Source organism: Thalassophryne amazonica, chromosome 17, assembly GCF_902500255.1.
Source record: "Thalassophryne amazonica chromosome 17, fThaAma1.1, whole genome shotgun sequence".
Taxonomy (NCBI): Eukaryota; Metazoa; Chordata; class Actinopteri; order Batrachoidiformes; family Batrachoididae; genus Thalassophryne; species Thalassophryne amazonica.
This window is the reverse complement of record NC_047119.1, coordinates 14,500,919-14,518,006: the sequence shown is the minus strand read 5'-3', so window position 1 is coordinate 14,518,006 and position 17,088 is coordinate 14,500,919. Positions and strand designations below refer to the sequence as shown.

The following is a 17,088-nucleotide window of genomic DNA, read 5'->3' as shown; positions in this document are numbered from 1 at the left end:
ACTAGATAAGGAAATCATAAAAATCAGATAAAAAAGGGATAGTAAAATATGATGCTGTACTCTTCCTCTATGGTAGATTACTGTTGCTCTGATGATGTCATAGAGACTCACTTATTTAGGGCATGATCTTGTCATCATCACTGCCCACAAACTGTCTGCTGTCTGATGATTGCTCTTTAAAGAATTCTCGTAGAGCATGTTGCACTGCACGATCTTTATTCAGTAGGTAAAGTGATGCACACCAGTGCCACCTGGTGGTCAGGACGATATGGAGCTAGTAAGCACTGCATTGCGCCGTACCTTGGCTATCTCTCTGCCATTAGCCATATTTTCTTACTTGACATGTGACCCATCCTAAACAACACTTTGTGCCCCTCGCCACTCCCTTACATGTGGTTTGTGTCCCTCCTCTTTTCCTGTAGAGCGAGAGCGCGAATGATGAGGGTGGGGAGGGGGAGTACGTCAACTTGTACTCATCCAGCCATGCCAATGGGGAACTGCCTCTCTCCCTCAGAGTAAGTAGCTCACCACCAAGGGTGAAAGGTCAGTTCCATTCACATGTCCCATCACTTCAGGATATGAATCAATCCGAATGCCACGTTAAATTTTGACATGAGGGCTGATTCACGTTGCACCGGTCGTATTCCCAATCATTTGGGAACACGCAGCTCTTAATGATTCATCTCTTGAATTGATCGCGCTGAAATGGAACATGAATGTAGCCAAACCTGACTGAGCATGACTTCAGGTTTGCCTGTGAGGGACTAGTGTTGTGGTTGGTGTCTGGTGTCCATCTGGCTGGTGTGATTACTGCCTCTGACAGCGCTTCAGCTTCTGAGCTAACATCTGACAAAATGCTGCTATGAAAGGGATTCTTGGTGTTTCACTGGTATTCAGTTTTCCATAACATCCTTATAACCTCTGCTGTGCCCCTGTGCATGTATGATTGTTTAGTTGTGTTTGTATGTCCTTTGACGGGTGTGGGCATTCGGGGTTTTTTTTTTGTTTGTTTTGTTTTTGCGTGTGTATGCAAATGTGAGACGGAATGGAAAAATAAATCGAGGGAACGTGTGGCTGAATGCATTTGGAGTTTTACGTTTGGAGTTCTACCCATCAGTGTGTGTGTACCTTTGTGGATTGGCTCACTTCTGTTTGTTATTTATCTTTGCTTATATCAAGGTAAAGCTGCTTTTCCCCAACAAACTTTCTAACCTACACGTATAAGGTCTTTTCTGAATAAAATGTCACATTTCTACACATTTTCCCATCTGCCAAATGGTGTATGAGATATTCCTGGGCACTTGGGCTTTTGCACATTGGTTTTTTTTATGTTTTTTTCATAAAGTAATTAAAAAGACAATTTAGGCTTTAGCATGCAAATTTTCCTGAAAATTATGCTTTTTAAACATGCAGTAATAATACAACTCTACAGCGTTATCTAATTTAAATAAAACTATAAACACCAATGTACTGAATTGTATGATACAAATATATATATATATATATATATATATAGTATTTTCCAGACTATAATCACACCAGAGTATTAGATGCATCTGTCCAACAATGTGTCATGAAGGATAAAAATGTCTATGTCACAGTGGTCTATAAGTCACAGTTATTGTTGAAACGTCATGCCATTGCTTCATGCAACAGGAAGCAAAATTAATTTAATTGCCACATTATTTATTGATAATGCAAACATGGTGTTAGCAAGCAAAAGCTAATGATACAATTAATGTTACTGTACAAGGCATAAAACCCAAGTAAACTACTTCTTGTTGCCACTGAACAGAGATCATAGGTAAGGTCAGTGTGCAGTGTCATTAAATGTTTTAAGATGCATTTGAAGAAATGAAGAATGAAGAAATAATAGCCTTACCTTACCAGCTTAGCCTAGGTGACCTGGCATTGTTGTTCTTGTTGTCTCACACAGTCCTAACAAGTAGTATGAAAGATATATTTCAGAGGATGGTCTTTTGTTTGAGAGTTTGATTTCTTAAGGTGCCTTGACACTTGCACAAATGTGATTCCCGTGGTAAACTTGCCATAAACTGTGTGTGAACTGTGCGCAGCTGCGTGCCAGTGCACAAAAAAAGTGAAATGTTCAAAATTATGGCATGCATTCATTTTGTGAACTAATCATGAATGTTGTGCAACCTATTCAAAAACACTGCGTGTCAATGCATTTCATTGCTCGCAGGGCATCTGAAGGATTATGAGGAGATGTTACATCTATAAGAAACATAATTTTACAGATACATTATCTAACTCATATGAAGGAATGAAAATGCAACTGTTTTACCAAGCCATTACAATATAAATAATTACCTTTGAGACTATTCCAAATGCATTCTCCATAGCACAAGTCACACAGCTGCAGCTGTTGCTATATAATTTCTCGTGGTTCTGGGAGCGATGAGAGATGGTTTCATCAACCAAGTTCTGAGAGCAAATGCGCCATCAGCTACAAAATGATTATTTTATATAGCGTAGCATCAAACAGGACAAAGCACGGAATCCAGCAGGACAAAGCGGGTCTCATTGGCATGACGAATTGCACGGCAATGCAGGGATCAAATTCATGCAAGTGTCAAGGTGGCTTTACATTTACTCGTTCTCAAAAACAAAGAACATATCTTGCATTCAGAACTTATTGTTTTACAGTGGTTCCGATCTAGCTTAATGATGTGTTATCACCACCTTCTGGTCTGGAGTATGTACCTCATTCAGTATACAGAGGCACCTTGTCATGCATGTAGATGATGGTGCAGAATGTTTCATATTTAAGTTGCTTTGGGAATAAGTCAAAGGACCCTACAAACTACTAAAAAAAAATAAAGGAAAAAAAAAAAAAAGACTTGTAGTCTAGAAAATGCAGTAACCACTTAAAGCCAGTTTTGTTTTGATTAGTCAGTTGATGAATACAAAGACCTTTCCAGGTCTGTAACTGTCTCTTGAAGCTTATTTAAAACAAGCATTAAGAAATATAAACCATATTGTATTATATGGAAAATCTCAGTGAGCATACACAAAGGAGAGTAGTGAGGGAAGCGACCAAGACACCCCTGACAGTTTCTGTGCTTGTGATTGGAGGGATGGTGCATAGAGTAATTTTTGTCTGTTGTTTCAACAGTTATCGTTTAATAGCAGAGTGGAACAAAGAAGGACTTTGTTAAAAGAAAAAAGATCAAATCTAGGCTTGATTATCTGATGTACCTTTAGCAAAATATAGCTATGATTTCATGTGTTCTTTTTGACAAAGTGCTTCTGTGTGCCAGTCTACCAAGAAGCTTTGACTGTTGGTGCAACAAAAGTTACAGTATACAGGGGTTTTTTGAGGAAAATTTAGCAGGTGGGGGATGGTGTGGAGTGGTGGAAAATTTGAGGTCAAAATGAGGCATGCATTCTACGGACCGTAACATCAATACTATCAATCCATCAGTTAATCAATTAACATTTATTTCTGTAGCCCTTTACAGTAGCTAGATGGTGTCTAAAGTGTTTTACTATAAAATCCTGGAAGAAGAATTCACAACAATAAAATAAACGTACAATAGAATTAGAAAGATACATACAAACAAAACATGCCACAACATTACCAGGTGTTAAAAGCAAGTTTAAATAAATTATTCTTCAGCTTTGATTTAAAAAGTTCTGGGTCAGAAATATTGTGTAAATCAGGAGGAAACTTATTCCACAATCTGGGTTCAGCTACCACAAAAACACGTTCACCCCAAAGTTTATATTGTGACCCCAGAACATCTACGTAAGTAAAGTTGACCAGACACCTGTAATGTCCCACTGTAAGTGCGGAGAATTAGAATTTGAAACAAGTAACATGGTGCAATGCCATTGATAGCTTAAAAAAAATGAACATTAAAATCATAAAATCAATTCTAAAATGAACTGGAAGGCAGTGGAGTGAGTAAAGTACAGGCGTAATGTGCTCACAGCAGACTGACAGCTCACAGCATCAAACGCTGATGTAAACGCAGGGAGGGATTACAGGTGCATGTGCCGAACGTGTTATACTGGTACTTCAATAATACTTTGATCTGGTAGAGACCCCGAACAGGTACAAGTACAAAAATCGTGGCAAAAGTGGGCGAAGTGGGTGGTTTGATCGAACCCCACTGGCTACAGGCCAGACAAGACAGCATGGGAGGTGCGTGAAATAGGACATGTTTACACATTCTTACTGTCATTTTGCCACAGTTTTAGTATTTTGGAAAAATACACTGTATATTACTAACAAGCTTATTATTTCCTGGCATCAATTTACTGAAGAATCGATCGCTAAGGGGAAGGCTGTATGCTAGGAATAGTGCATAAGAAAATGAATAAATCAGCATTTCGGCTTGGACACACAACCAAAGCAAACCTAATTCCCGGTTTAGAAAAAGCCCTGTTACGCACAATCTCCAAGTGCGTACAGCCACTGAAGGTTGTAGGTCTTTAGAGTTGTTCTGTGTGTCTTGGTGGCTTCCCTCACTTATCTTCTTCTTGTGTAATCACTCAGTTTTTAAAAATGCCCTGATGTTGATAGATTTACCGTACAGCACACTACTATACTATACTGTTTTTGATTTATTATTAATTGATTCAAATTAACTTCAAGAAATGTTCATTTGCTTTGAAACCTTATTGTGGAAAAAGAAATACTCGTGCATTATGTTGTTTTTTTTAAACATAGATAATTTAGTTCCTATTGTAGATATTTGTTTAATGGTAAGACTAGAGATCCCTTTTAAATATGTTTTTGCACAACAAAATCTGATGTAATGCCATTAACAATGTGTGTTTGTATTACCACTGTGCACACTCATCAGACTTTTTGTCAATCCATGAACCCACTCACTCCTGTTTCATGTCACCTGCAGGAAAAAGTGGATTATTTTATTTTATTTCATTGTCTTTCTATATGTATTTTTATGTATTTTTGCTGTTGAATAGGAAACTATCACAGCTGATGATGTAATTCAAGACCCCACCCCTCAGATACCATCGTCCAACAGGAAGGAGGGTATGGATAAGGAAAGGTAAGGATTGTGCTGTTAATATGCAAGTGCCAGCTAGTTTAACCCTCTGGAGTCCAGGGTATAATTGGCCGTTTTGACTACTTTTGGTTTTACCTTCATAATTTACCTTAAAAAAAAAAAAAAAACAGTTTGCCTTGTTTGATGTCATTTTTTTCAGCACAACCTCATCTTTGTGGCATTACAGTTTTTCTTTCATTCTGACATACTGTATTAACACAATAAACCTAACTTCACACAAAAACATAAAATCTGAATAGAAAAGTTTTTCTTAATTTGAAAACCACAAAAATGCTTAACAGACCATTTTTATAACAGAATGCAAATATAAATTGTGAATTTCAAAAACATATGTACAAATGTAGCAAACAGCAAAGTTATATACAACTATTTACATTAAAATGCAGGAAATGCTTCAGGCATTTTTGTACAACTATTTACAAAACAATAAGATGCCACACAAATGATTTGTGCCACTCAGAAAAACAGTTCCTGTCACAGGCCTGTCATTCCTCCCGTTGTCCACCTGGAGGCAGCATTGGCACTTCAGTTTGTCTTTGGTGGCTTTTTTTTCCCCCTCAGCAACACCCCCACATGGGGTTGTTGATCAGGCTGCGTGGGATTGGTGGTTTTGTGGTTTAGGTCATGCATTTTTCCACCAATGATAAAGTCGTGTTTTTTTCCTCTGGCTAAAGAGGAGAAAAAAGGAATGCGTTTGTGTATGTGCTGCACAAAGCGCCTCCACAACCAAATATGTGGGTTGATGATTATTTTTGATTGGTTTAGGTCATGCATTTTCCACCAAATTATAAAGAGAAAGTCATGTTTTTTTGCACAGTGGATTAGTGGTTAGCACTGTTCCCTCACAGCAAGAAGGTCATGGGATCAGTTTCCACCTGTGGCTTTTGCATGTTCTCCCCATGTTTGCGTGGGTTCTCTCCGGGTGCTCCGGCTTCCTCCCACAACCAAAGACATGCAGGTTACGTGGATTGGAAACTTTATAAATGTCCAGGTCTCCCTTGTAAAAGAGATCTTGATCTCAGTGGGACTAACCTGGTTAAATGAAGGTTAAAAAATAGATAATTTCTCCAGTCAGACAGGAGAAATGAGGAAGACAACTCCCATTTGCACGCATGCTGGATGAAGCACCGCTCCTCACATTCCCATAATATTGAGGAAAAAGCCTGTTGAAAATTCTTAATCATGATTCAAATTTTACTGGGCCTATCCACAAAATTTTAAAACTAGTATATAGTTTGAAGTCCACACTTTCAACACACATTCAAATGGAAACTCAGTGTGTTGTGGATTTGATGGGAGGACTGCTTAATTAGGTCATGTGACTTTTGACATCTCTCCACGTGAAACAACTCCAGAGGGTTAAAATTACAGTGAAATGAAAACTTTACACTGAAATGATTATCTCCTTATGAAAAACCGTAAACAGTCCTCACGGGTATACGAGGGCTGTCCGTAAAGTATAGGTCCTTTTTATTTTTTTCAAAAACTATATGGATTTCATTCATATGTTTTTACGTCAGACATGCTTGCACCCTCGTGCGCATGCGTGAGTTTTTCCATGCCTGTCGGTGACGTCATTCGCCTGTGAGCACTCCTTGTGGGAGGAGTCGTCCAGCCCCTCGTCGGAATTCCTTTGTCTGAGAAGTTGCTGAGAGACTGGCGCTTTGTTTGATCAAAATTTTTTCTAAACCTGTGAGACACATCGAAGTGGACATGGTTCGAAAAATTAAGCTGGTTTTCAGTGAAAATTTTAACAGCTGATGAGAGATTTTGAGGTGATTCTGTCGCTTTAAGGACTTTTCACGGTGCGAGACGTCGCTCAGCGCTCCCAGGCAGCGTCATCAGCCTGTTTCAAGCTTAAAACCTCCACATTTCAGGCTCTATTGATCCAGGACGTCGTGAGAGAACAGAGAAGTTTCAGAAGAAGTCGGTTTCAGCATTTTATCCGGATATTCCACTGTTAAAGGAGATTTTTTTAATGAAAGACGTGCGGACGGGTCCGCGCGTCGGGACGCAGCCGACGCGGCGCGGCGGCACAGGAAAAACACCTCCGTGTTGATAACCATTTGTAAAATCCAGGCGGCTTTTGATGGCTTTCAGTGGAGTGAGTATATGAGAAATTGTTTATCAGCTGGAGATGTTCCAACTTGTCCTCAAGGCTTCCAACAGAGGTGTTTTTCCTGTGGCGGAGCGTCGCGGCGGCTGCGAGCCGACGCTGCAATCCGTCCGCACGTCTTTCATTAAAAAAAATCTCCTTTAACAGTGGAATATCCGGATAAAATGCTGAAAACCGACTTCTTCTGAAACTTCTCTGTTCTCTCACGACGTCCTGGATCAATAAAGCCTGAAATGTGGAGGTTTTAAAGCTTGAAACAGGCTGATGACGCCGCCTGAGAGCGCTGCGCGACGTCTCGCACCGTGAAAAGTCCTTAAAGCGACAGAATCACCTCAAAATCTCTCATCAGCTATTAAAATTTTCACTGAAGACCAGCTTAATTTTTCGAACCATGTCCACTTCGATGTGTCTCACAGGTTTAGAAAAAATTTTGATCAAACAAAGCGCCAGTCTCTCAGCAACTTCTCAGACAAAGGAATTCCGACGAGGGGCTGGACGACTCCTCCCACAAGGAGTGCTCACAGGCGAATGACGTCACCGACAGGCGTGGAAAAACTCACGCATGCGCACGAGGGTTCAAGCATGTCTGACGTAAAAACATATGAACGAAATCCATATAGTTTTTGAAAAAAATAAAAAGGACCTATACTTTACAGACAGCCCTCATATACATGATGAAATTAAATCTCTGATTTTGTAACAAGCTGATAAGCATTGCTCTGGAAGAATGGTTATTTCTTTGTAACCAAACAGCTGTGGGCATTGTGTAGTGTGATTTGAAGTGTCTGTCTGATTTTCCTCATGTGGAAGAGGAAGTTGAAAGATCTACTCTAAAACTGTTCCCTATTTTTGTGTCTGTTGCGCATTGCGACAGTTTTTTGCGCAGAGGAAGGCAACATGCAACACAGAGGTGCACTGCCGTTGCAAGTTTTAAGTTAGTGGTATTTTGACCTCGCTGACATTTCTGCATGAAACCACTGTGCTTAAAATAGAGAAGAAGCTCAAATATATGTGTTGGAAATGCCAAAATTATGTACTAAATTATGTACTTATGTAGACTGAAAAAATTTGGTATGTCAGCCAAAATTCTCAACAACTTCAACAGGTGTACAATTGACATCACAGTCTGGTATGGTAATAATGGCACAGTCCAAGACAGGAAGGCTCTCCAGCGTGTGATTAAGACCTCACAGTACATCTTGGAGCAGCCTTCCCCTCACAGCAGGGCATTTACCAAACCAGAGTTTTACAGATGACACACAACCTCATCAGGGACAGTACACACCCCCAGCACTCACTCTTCCCACTCGTACCATCAAGCAGACGGTACAGGAGTCTGAAGTCCAGGGGCCTCATGTACAAAGACTTGCATGGATTTCCTACTGAAACATGGCGTACGCTAAAACCCAGAAACTGTCATACGCACAAAAAAGTCAGATGTATCAAAGTGTGCGTACGCATAGATCCAAGTACGTTCTGTTTGTACATTCCAAATAACATGGAATTGAGCGCACATGCAGTAGTACCAAAGTCCTCCCTTTCCACGCCCCTTTTAAATATGCAAATGTATTTAAACAGGCCCTGGGACCTGGGATTCCCCTCTCTGTCTGATCATTCAGCATGAACAAAGGAAAGAAATTTTACAGAGTGTGAGCTAGAGATATTCGTAAATGAAGGTGGAGACACAGGGATATTTTATGTGTGCTGTGCTGAAATCACAAGAGGAAATTGTGAGAGCAATCGGTGGCATCAAAGATCATCTGGATCAAATGATTAATGTCCTTAGTGATATCAGTAAAGCAATAATTGCACGTGTGAATAAGTGAATTCTGTCCTTGCCTCTTTACATCATTGAAATCACATGCTGCCGGGCCCGTATGGTTTCCAGGGGTGGGTTGAATTTGACTGGTCCAGGCATCCATTTCCTCTGGTAGGGGGGATGTTTTGCTCTGGCAGTGGTATGCTGTGGCGGTGTAGAGGATGCCACAGGCCATCACAGTGCGGGTCGATACAGCGGCACCCCCACCCCCGACCTGTCCAGGCAGCGTCATCATCCCTTCAGCAGACCAAATGCCCTCTCCACTACAGTCCGTGTGTGGGAATGGAGTTCATTGTACCGCCTCTCTTGGTCAGTATTGGGTTTTGTTAGAGGGGTCATCAGCCACATTCTTAACGGGTAGCCACGGTCTCCTGGGGTCAGATGAAGGCAGAATACAATACACCACTTAAATGAACCACACTGTTAATGAATGCAGAGGTGCACCATGGCTGATAGTGTGTGGCATTCACAACTTCACGCACGCATTTACTGACAAATACTGAACACAGGGAGACAATCAGGGCTTATCAGCAAAACACAAAAAAGAAAAACAAAAAATATTTAAATATTTGACTGCGCCCATGCCCAAATGTGCATTGAACTGGTTTTCATTAGAGACAATTAAACAAATAAACTATTTACTCACTGATGTGCACAACACTCTGATGACTTATTTTCACATTATTAACAGTTTCCCAGCCTCACCTCTTTAAATGTTGCTGAAGAAACAATAGGTGTAGAAACATGCGTACACCAGCCATGAAGTTGGAGTTGGCTCCATGCAGTTCCATGGTCATTTCACTTTTGATACATCTGGATGTTAGCATGGAGAAGGACATACGCCACGTTTTTGTTCATATGCAACGTTTGTACATGAGGCCTCAGGACTACTAGGCTGGAGAACAGCTTCGAACCACAGGCCATTTGGCTTCTCAGTAACTCCCTTACACACTGACTCCTTCACCACCTGGGTGACTGTCATTTCACTGTCATTCTTCTCCTCATCATTATTATTATTATTCTCTACGTATTTATTATAATAGCTCTGTTCATTACTTGTGCATCCATGCACTTTACGACTCCTGCACTGCAGGAATGCTGCTTAAATACTGCACAGTATAGCCCAAAAGTGCCAATGCTGCATAAACTGCACATCCTTTGAATAATGTATATAACATATTCTTTAGTCTAATAATTTGTATTTTTTAATGTGGGACTTTTTTTTTAAATCATCTGATGTGAACTTTCTCCATGCAGATATTTTAGGGAGAATGAAAGTAAGAATTTTATTGTGTGGTATAACTGCCTGTTTTTACTGTACAGGTGACAATGAAAAATCTTAACTCTAATCGCTAAGAAAAGAAATCATCAGCATAGGGGGCCATCGGCATGAAGTCTGAAATAAATGCACTTCATGTATTCAGCTGAATGACATGGCTAATAATAGCCATATTTAGCATTAGGAAGGTATTGTGCTACGGACAGTTCTGGGTTGATTTATATCTGGGTGTACTTGTGCAAGATTGCAATGTTGTCAACGTGGCTTTCAGCTCACAAACACTTTTCAGATCATCCGATCAAGTCAGTCTGGCATGAAGTTGTGCAAAATCATTTCTGTGTAAGAGATTGTGTGTCATTGGTGTGACAATTACACCTGTGCTGACAGTACGTTTGTCTATTAGGAGGAAGAAATCAGCAGAGGCGGCTGAGAGTGACGAAGAGGACATAGACGAGCTGTCCCTCATAGACCACAAGGAGATCATGAGCAGGATAACACTAAAGCAAGAAGTAAGGTGTTCCTGTTGCAGAGTACTGGTTTTGTAGTACTTTGGATTAGCAGCAGGATATTTGGTTTGTCTATTAGATGCTAACAGGGTGCAAAAGCAAATTATGAGCCTCGCCACAGATGGTAAACACTGCCCTCTGGAGTTGACTTTGTAAAATTGCAGAGAGGAAACTGCACACACACACACACACACACACACACACACACACCGTCAACACTCCTCCTCGGCTTGGTGCAGTCTTCTAGACAGATGTGTTGCAGCGCTGCACTCCACTCCGCAGAGGCGGAGGCAGTGGAACAGCAGAGACGAAAACAGAGATATGAAAAGACTGGAAATGAAAAGAGGAAAAGTTCCTGGCCCCAGTGATATTTGGAGCTGTGGATGAAGACACTGGAAAGGTTTTATCATGCACGCCTGACTTTCGCTGACATCAGAGGAAGTGGTGCAGGACGGAGTGGTAGGGGCATTTCGTGAGGGTGATGGAAGGAGAGAGGAAAACTGAAAGTAGCATCATTTCTCATCATCCCTGCGTGATCATCAGAAATGTTCTTTTCATCTCATTCCTTTCCCTCCATATTTCTGTTTGATTTTTTTTTTTCCTAACCATTGGTGTCTCTCTTTCCTCTTACTCTTCTTATTCCAGAATGACGATGGCCCTGACGTTCGTGCTGGATCAGGAGATATTCTTTTAGTCCATGCCACAGAAACAGACCGCAAAGGTACAGCACTAACTACTCTCACATTTAATGCAACAGAGAAATTCTATGTTAAAATACAAGGAATAAACACTGAATATGAGGAGAAAATGATGTACTATTGCTCAAATGATCTATTCAGTGCTGCAAGATCATTTGATCTGACGAGAAATGTTAAAATAGCTGGTTGCTGTGCAGAAATAAATCAGCTCTGATGAATAATTAGAAAAATGTTTGAATATTGGAAGTACTTCTTAGCAGCCTATATGGATTTTGCACAAAGCCTTTGATTCAGTTGTTCAGCCTACTTTCTGGTCCAGCTTGAGAATTTGTGGGACTTCCAGGAAGTTGCTGGACATCATAGTCAGCATATACGAGTACAGAGGTGCTATGAGTGCTGTACGGAGTGGGGGCAGAAACTCTGAATCTTTGCCATTGAAAATGCTTGATTTTCAAAATGCGCCACCATCTTGAAACCAAGACTTCTGCTTAGGGAGCGCGATACGTGATACAGTGCATTATGATGAACATCATAATGCAAACATTTGAAAAGCAATTCTTACAGCTCCAAATGGCGACCACACGTGAGAAATTTGCTTGGCAGCTCCTGTTATTGAACATGTCAAACATGCGAGTTTCCCTAACCGGATATAGATATGACGTGATAGCACATGTGCATTTCTGCTACCGTAGTGGTAACGTGAACATCATCCATTGGTGTTTGTCAGGGGTTTGGTCTGGGCTCCTGCTATTTTTGATGCTTGTAGGGCTAGGTGTTGGAAAGGTTGGGGGAACCAGTGGTTTATGTGCTTTTGTTGACAAAAGATTTACTGACCGTGACTTTGTGGACAATGCTGTGATCTTGGTAGAATCGGTGGATACCCTGATTGCAGTACTTGACAAGCTGAGTGAGGAATCGTAGTGTCTTGAGTTTGTGATTGTCCTGGATTAAGACTAAGATCCAGGGTTTTAATGACTACCTGGACTTGGTCACTTACCTCAGCAGTGACATTCACATTTCTGGCTCCTCAGCCTATGAGATCAAGCCTGGGAAGAGCTTATGGAGTCATGACCTCACTGGATAGAGGTGTTTGGCGATACTGATGTCCAAGTGTTTGGGGTCTTGGTACTTCCTGTCTTACTGTGTGTTTTTGAGACATGGACAAGTAACCAGTATCCTCAGGTGGTGACTGAGTGTCTTGGGTAGTTAGTCTTTTTGGAGAGTACTTGGGTACGATTACATAGGGAGACTTGTATTGTGAGGAAACTTCAGCTAGGACATTTTGGCCATGTGTCACATTCCTCTTTGTGCCCAAGGTGACACGTTTCACCTGACTTTCAAGAGGTGGGGATGTACAGTACCAGTACATGCTTTCAGACATGATCTAACCTCAGATTTGCTCCACCAAAGTTCATTCATTAATTTTCTGAACGTGGCCACTGGGAGAATTAAAAAAAAAAAAAAAAAGATGTGTGTCCCATACTTTGTCTTTCGATTTCATTTTTAATCCTCTTTAACAATTATGACCAAATGGGACTTGAACCCATAATCTCCAGCTCTGGAGGCTCATTCCTTATTCATGCCGAACGCTGAGCACCCACGTGTTTGAACCGTGCACTTTATTGCAGAAATGTGTCCGTGCAGATTCAAGTGGATGTTTTATGGATATGTCCCTGTTTCGCTAAAAATAAGACAAAGCTTCTCATCAAGATGAAGCATGTGACATTTGCTTGCATTAAGTCAATGGATGTCCCTTAGAAAGCACTAGATAACCCATTAATACTGAAAAAGAAGAATCTAAATGAAAGACTATTACACTTGCTGAGATGTACATGTTTTCCAGCTTTATGCTACTTGACAGGTTTTCAGTCATTTATGTTAAAGTTCTAATTTAACTTGTGTGCTGAATATGATTTAATTTGAAGGGTTATTTTAATTTCAGCTGGGTAGTCAGTATGTCATTCTGGATGTGTCATCTGTCCGTCAGACTTCACATTTGATGATGCGTTTCAGCTTTACTTGAGTAATTGGTGATTTGTTTTTGAGGCAAGTAAAATCTGTTGCTCTTCTCCCCTTTTTTTCTGTTGACAGATCTTGTTTTGTACTGTGAAGCCTTCCTGACTACATATAGGACATTTATAACCCCCGAGGACCTCATTAAGAAGCTGCACTACAGATATCCTTTTCAAATAACTCATGGCGCTCTTCGTTTTAACACTGTTTGATAAATGGAAATTATTTCTCTTCAAGACTTGTTTATCCTGTGTCATCTTTTCTTTTTTAAGATAGCAACTCAGTTCTACTGATGCAAACTGTGTGACGGGGATTCCAATTAAAGCTCAGTGACAAGCTAATATTGCTTATCCTCTGTGGTTTAATTTGTTGGATTAATGCGCAAACGCAGTATTGACTGCAATTATAATAGTGAGATTTGTGTGAAAGAGAACCGTACCCTCTAATAAGAAGCTTCTTTCTTCTTTTGTACCCTGCAGGGCTGTCTGCTAGGAGTGGGCCATATGACATAAAATTAATATCACACTGGTTTTCACTATTTGGACAGTGATGGTATTATATCACAGTATTGCTAGTTGTGCACTATATGGGCCCTTTAGTAATCTTCAATGAACAAGCGTTTAATCTGGACTATTTTAATTTCCAAATCTAGTCCTTCAAAGATCAACTCTAGATGGAAAAACTTCATGAATCAAACAGTTTTACATTTAACAAATTCCTGGCTGTGTTTAATTAACATCATTCAGGCTTAAATGAGCGCACCCAGCGCAAATGTCCACTGGTTCACACAACAGCAGCACAGTGAAACCATTTCCTTAACTGTTATGTCTTCATGTGAAAATGACTTTATAGCCAGTTATATCTGTAAGAAAAGTATTTAACAGGCATTTTGACTCACGTTTTCAGCTCAGCAAAACAAGGGGGACAAAGTTAATGGGCACACAGACCAGCACAGTCTGTGGTTCTAATCATCACAGCCTCAGCACTGCAGGGCTGATCTGATCTGCAGATGTGCCAGAATAATTACTGATATCCAGATTAATGGATATTTGGCATTATTTTTCATTATTTTTAAACAGAGTTATTAAAAAAATATTCTGGCCTGACACAGGTTCTGTACTATTATGGGGGAAACTGATTTCTCATGGTGCTGATGACATTCTGCAATCCATATCTTGGCACACAATCACACTCTTGATGACTATAAGACAAATGTATCACTCACCCCTACATCTACATTTGTTTCCTCACTGTCACCTAACCAAAAAAATCAAGTTACACTTTCAAGTGTACAAGTATACTGTTTAATTATAACATGTGTCTGTGAAAAGTCTTGAACACTAATGACGATGGTACTCCCATTTTGACTTAAGGTTTAAGTTAAACATCAAGGTAGCTGCACTTACACTATATAGAAGAAATGTCAAGCACGTGTTTAGTGTTAAAGTTCAAACTATTGTAATTAGTTTTGTTTAATACACCGCATGATACAGTATTTACATTAATAATTTCTGTTGGTTTCTCTTGTGTTGGTCAGCGTCCTCACAGCAACTGGTGGGGGTCTGCATGTTAATTGAATTTGGCACATATTTGATGCCCCATTTGGGATGCTCTCATTGGGAAGTGGTTGCACCATCATACTACAGTGCATCTGAAAAGTATTCACATAGCTTCACTTTTTCCACATTTTACTATGTTACAGCCTTATTCCAAAATGGAGTATATTCATTTTTCCCCTCAAAATTCTACTCACAACACCCCATAATGACTACATGAAAAAGTTTTTTTTTAATGTTTGCAAATATATTAAAAATAAAAAAATAAATAAGAAATTAAGAAGTATTCATACCCTTTGCTCAATATTTTGTTGATGCACCTTTGGCAGTAATTACAGCCTCAAGTCTTCTTGAATATGATGCCACAAGCTTGGCACACCTATCTTTGAGACGTTTTGCCCATTCCTCTTTGCAGCACCTCTCAAGCTCCATCAGGTTGGATGGGGTGCATCAGTGCACAGCCATTTTCAGATCTCTCCAGAGATGTTCAATATCAATGTCTTAGCTGTATTTCCCTCAATCCTGACTAGTCTCCCAGTTCCTGCCGCTGAAAAACACCCCACAGCATGATGCTGCCACCACCACGCTTCACAGTCGGGATGGTGCCTGGTTTCCTCCAAACATGATGCCTGGTATTCACACCAAAGAGTTCAATCTTTTATTAATGAGACCAGAGAATTTTGTTTCTCATGGTCTGAGAGTCCTTCAGGTGACTTTTTTTGCAGCCTCTCGGGCTGCCAAGTGCCTTTTACTAAGGAGTGGCTTCCATCTGGTGACTCTACCATACTCTACCTTGAACTATTTATGGTAGTGACCTATTCTGTGTATGATGGTGACCATAACGACCTAGATCAAGTGGGGGCTTCCCCCAACTTGCAAGAGGGATCGCTGGGAAGCACATGGTGACAGCCAATCAGAGTAGAGAGACACGGCGATGTCAGCTGCTTATTCGCTCAAGCAAAATAAACCAAGATGGTGGAAGATGCTGGAAAACAACTTATTTCTCCATAAATCTGTTTCTCATGTATTTTGTAAAGGTTAGCAAGAAATAAACACATCTAAATCTAAAAATGCTGTTTTTGAGACCAAATAACACCTCTGAAGTGATGTACAAGACATCTTATGGATGTTAGCGTGCATGTGCATCACGTGAGGTCAGAGGTCATTTCCGGTAATTTGAAAACGTCATGCATGCACACATGCACGTCCTCCTGAAGACAGTGTTAAAAGGAAAATAAAATATCCATTATGAAATTTCCCGTCATCGCCACACAGACACCAACAAGCCACGCCCCTTCCACAGCATGTTTTCATATGTTTGCATTTTGTGTGTACTCTGTCCTCCCACTTTCTAGCATGTTTATTGTCTTTAACCACAGTGCACATATACTAGTTTCTGCCACAGTCCGGATACTTTTAAAAAGCGAGTCAGCAAAAACACGTTCTTTGTGCTGGTTCGAGTGGTGGACGAGCTGTGGTGAGTACGACATGATATTTTTGTTTTTCCTCTGATAACAAGTGTTTATGCACGTTTGGCATTTTAAGAATGTATTAAAATAAACATGTTCTTGATGCTTTTGCCATCAGTAAGTCCAACTATGAGATTGTTAAAAAAAAAAAATCTGACCTAAAGCAACAGTGTGAAAGATTTAGGGGTGTTTATTAGCAGAAATAGAATATAGCATTCATAACCATCTGTTTATTAGTATGTAAATGTCCAATTCCTGTTGACAAAGCAGTGAAAACATGAAGGGAAACAAAACTGTGACCGGCGATGGCATAGTGCAATCTGCAACCTTACCACAAGATGACACTAAATCCTGCACACTGTAGATTTAAAGGGCATATCTCACTCCAGTCAACACTGTCTTTTAAAAAAATATATACTAGATTATAAATCATTGCTTCCTACTCTTTATCGTGTGTGAGTCTTGATAAAGTTGATAAAAGTAAATATAACAATGCTAAAATACCCTCAACCCTATAAGCATAAAAATAGGAAACAGAATGTGACCTTTTGACCCCTTAAAATAGGTCAAGG

At 40.1% G+C, this 17,088-nt stretch overlaps 1 protein-coding gene across 9 annotated transcripts in view; it reads left to right on the top strand.

The window, feature by feature from the left end:
• Positions 1-17,088, top strand: part of rapgef1b (Rap guanine nucleotide exchange factor (GEF) 1b) — a 117,349-nt gene that overhangs the window by 87,741 nt on the left and 12,520 nt on the right. For 7 of the 9 annotated variants that reach the window (XM_034193087.1, XM_034193086.1, XM_034193085.1 and 4 more), the window contains 6 exons: positions 423-515; positions 4,957-5,042; positions 10,678-10,783; positions 11,426-11,501; positions 13,570-13,654; positions 16,432-16,524. In XM_034193087.1, the coding sequence (XP_034048978.1) occupies positions 423-515; positions 4,957-5,042; positions 10,678-10,783; positions 11,426-11,501; positions 13,570-13,654; positions 16,432-16,524 (539 nt within the window). The remainder of the gene's footprint in view (positions 1-422; positions 516-4,956; positions 5,043-10,677; positions 10,784-11,425; positions 11,502-13,569; positions 13,655-16,431; positions 16,525-17,088) is intronic. The other 2 variants (XM_034193089.1, XM_034193092.1) reach the window with 1 other exon arrangement.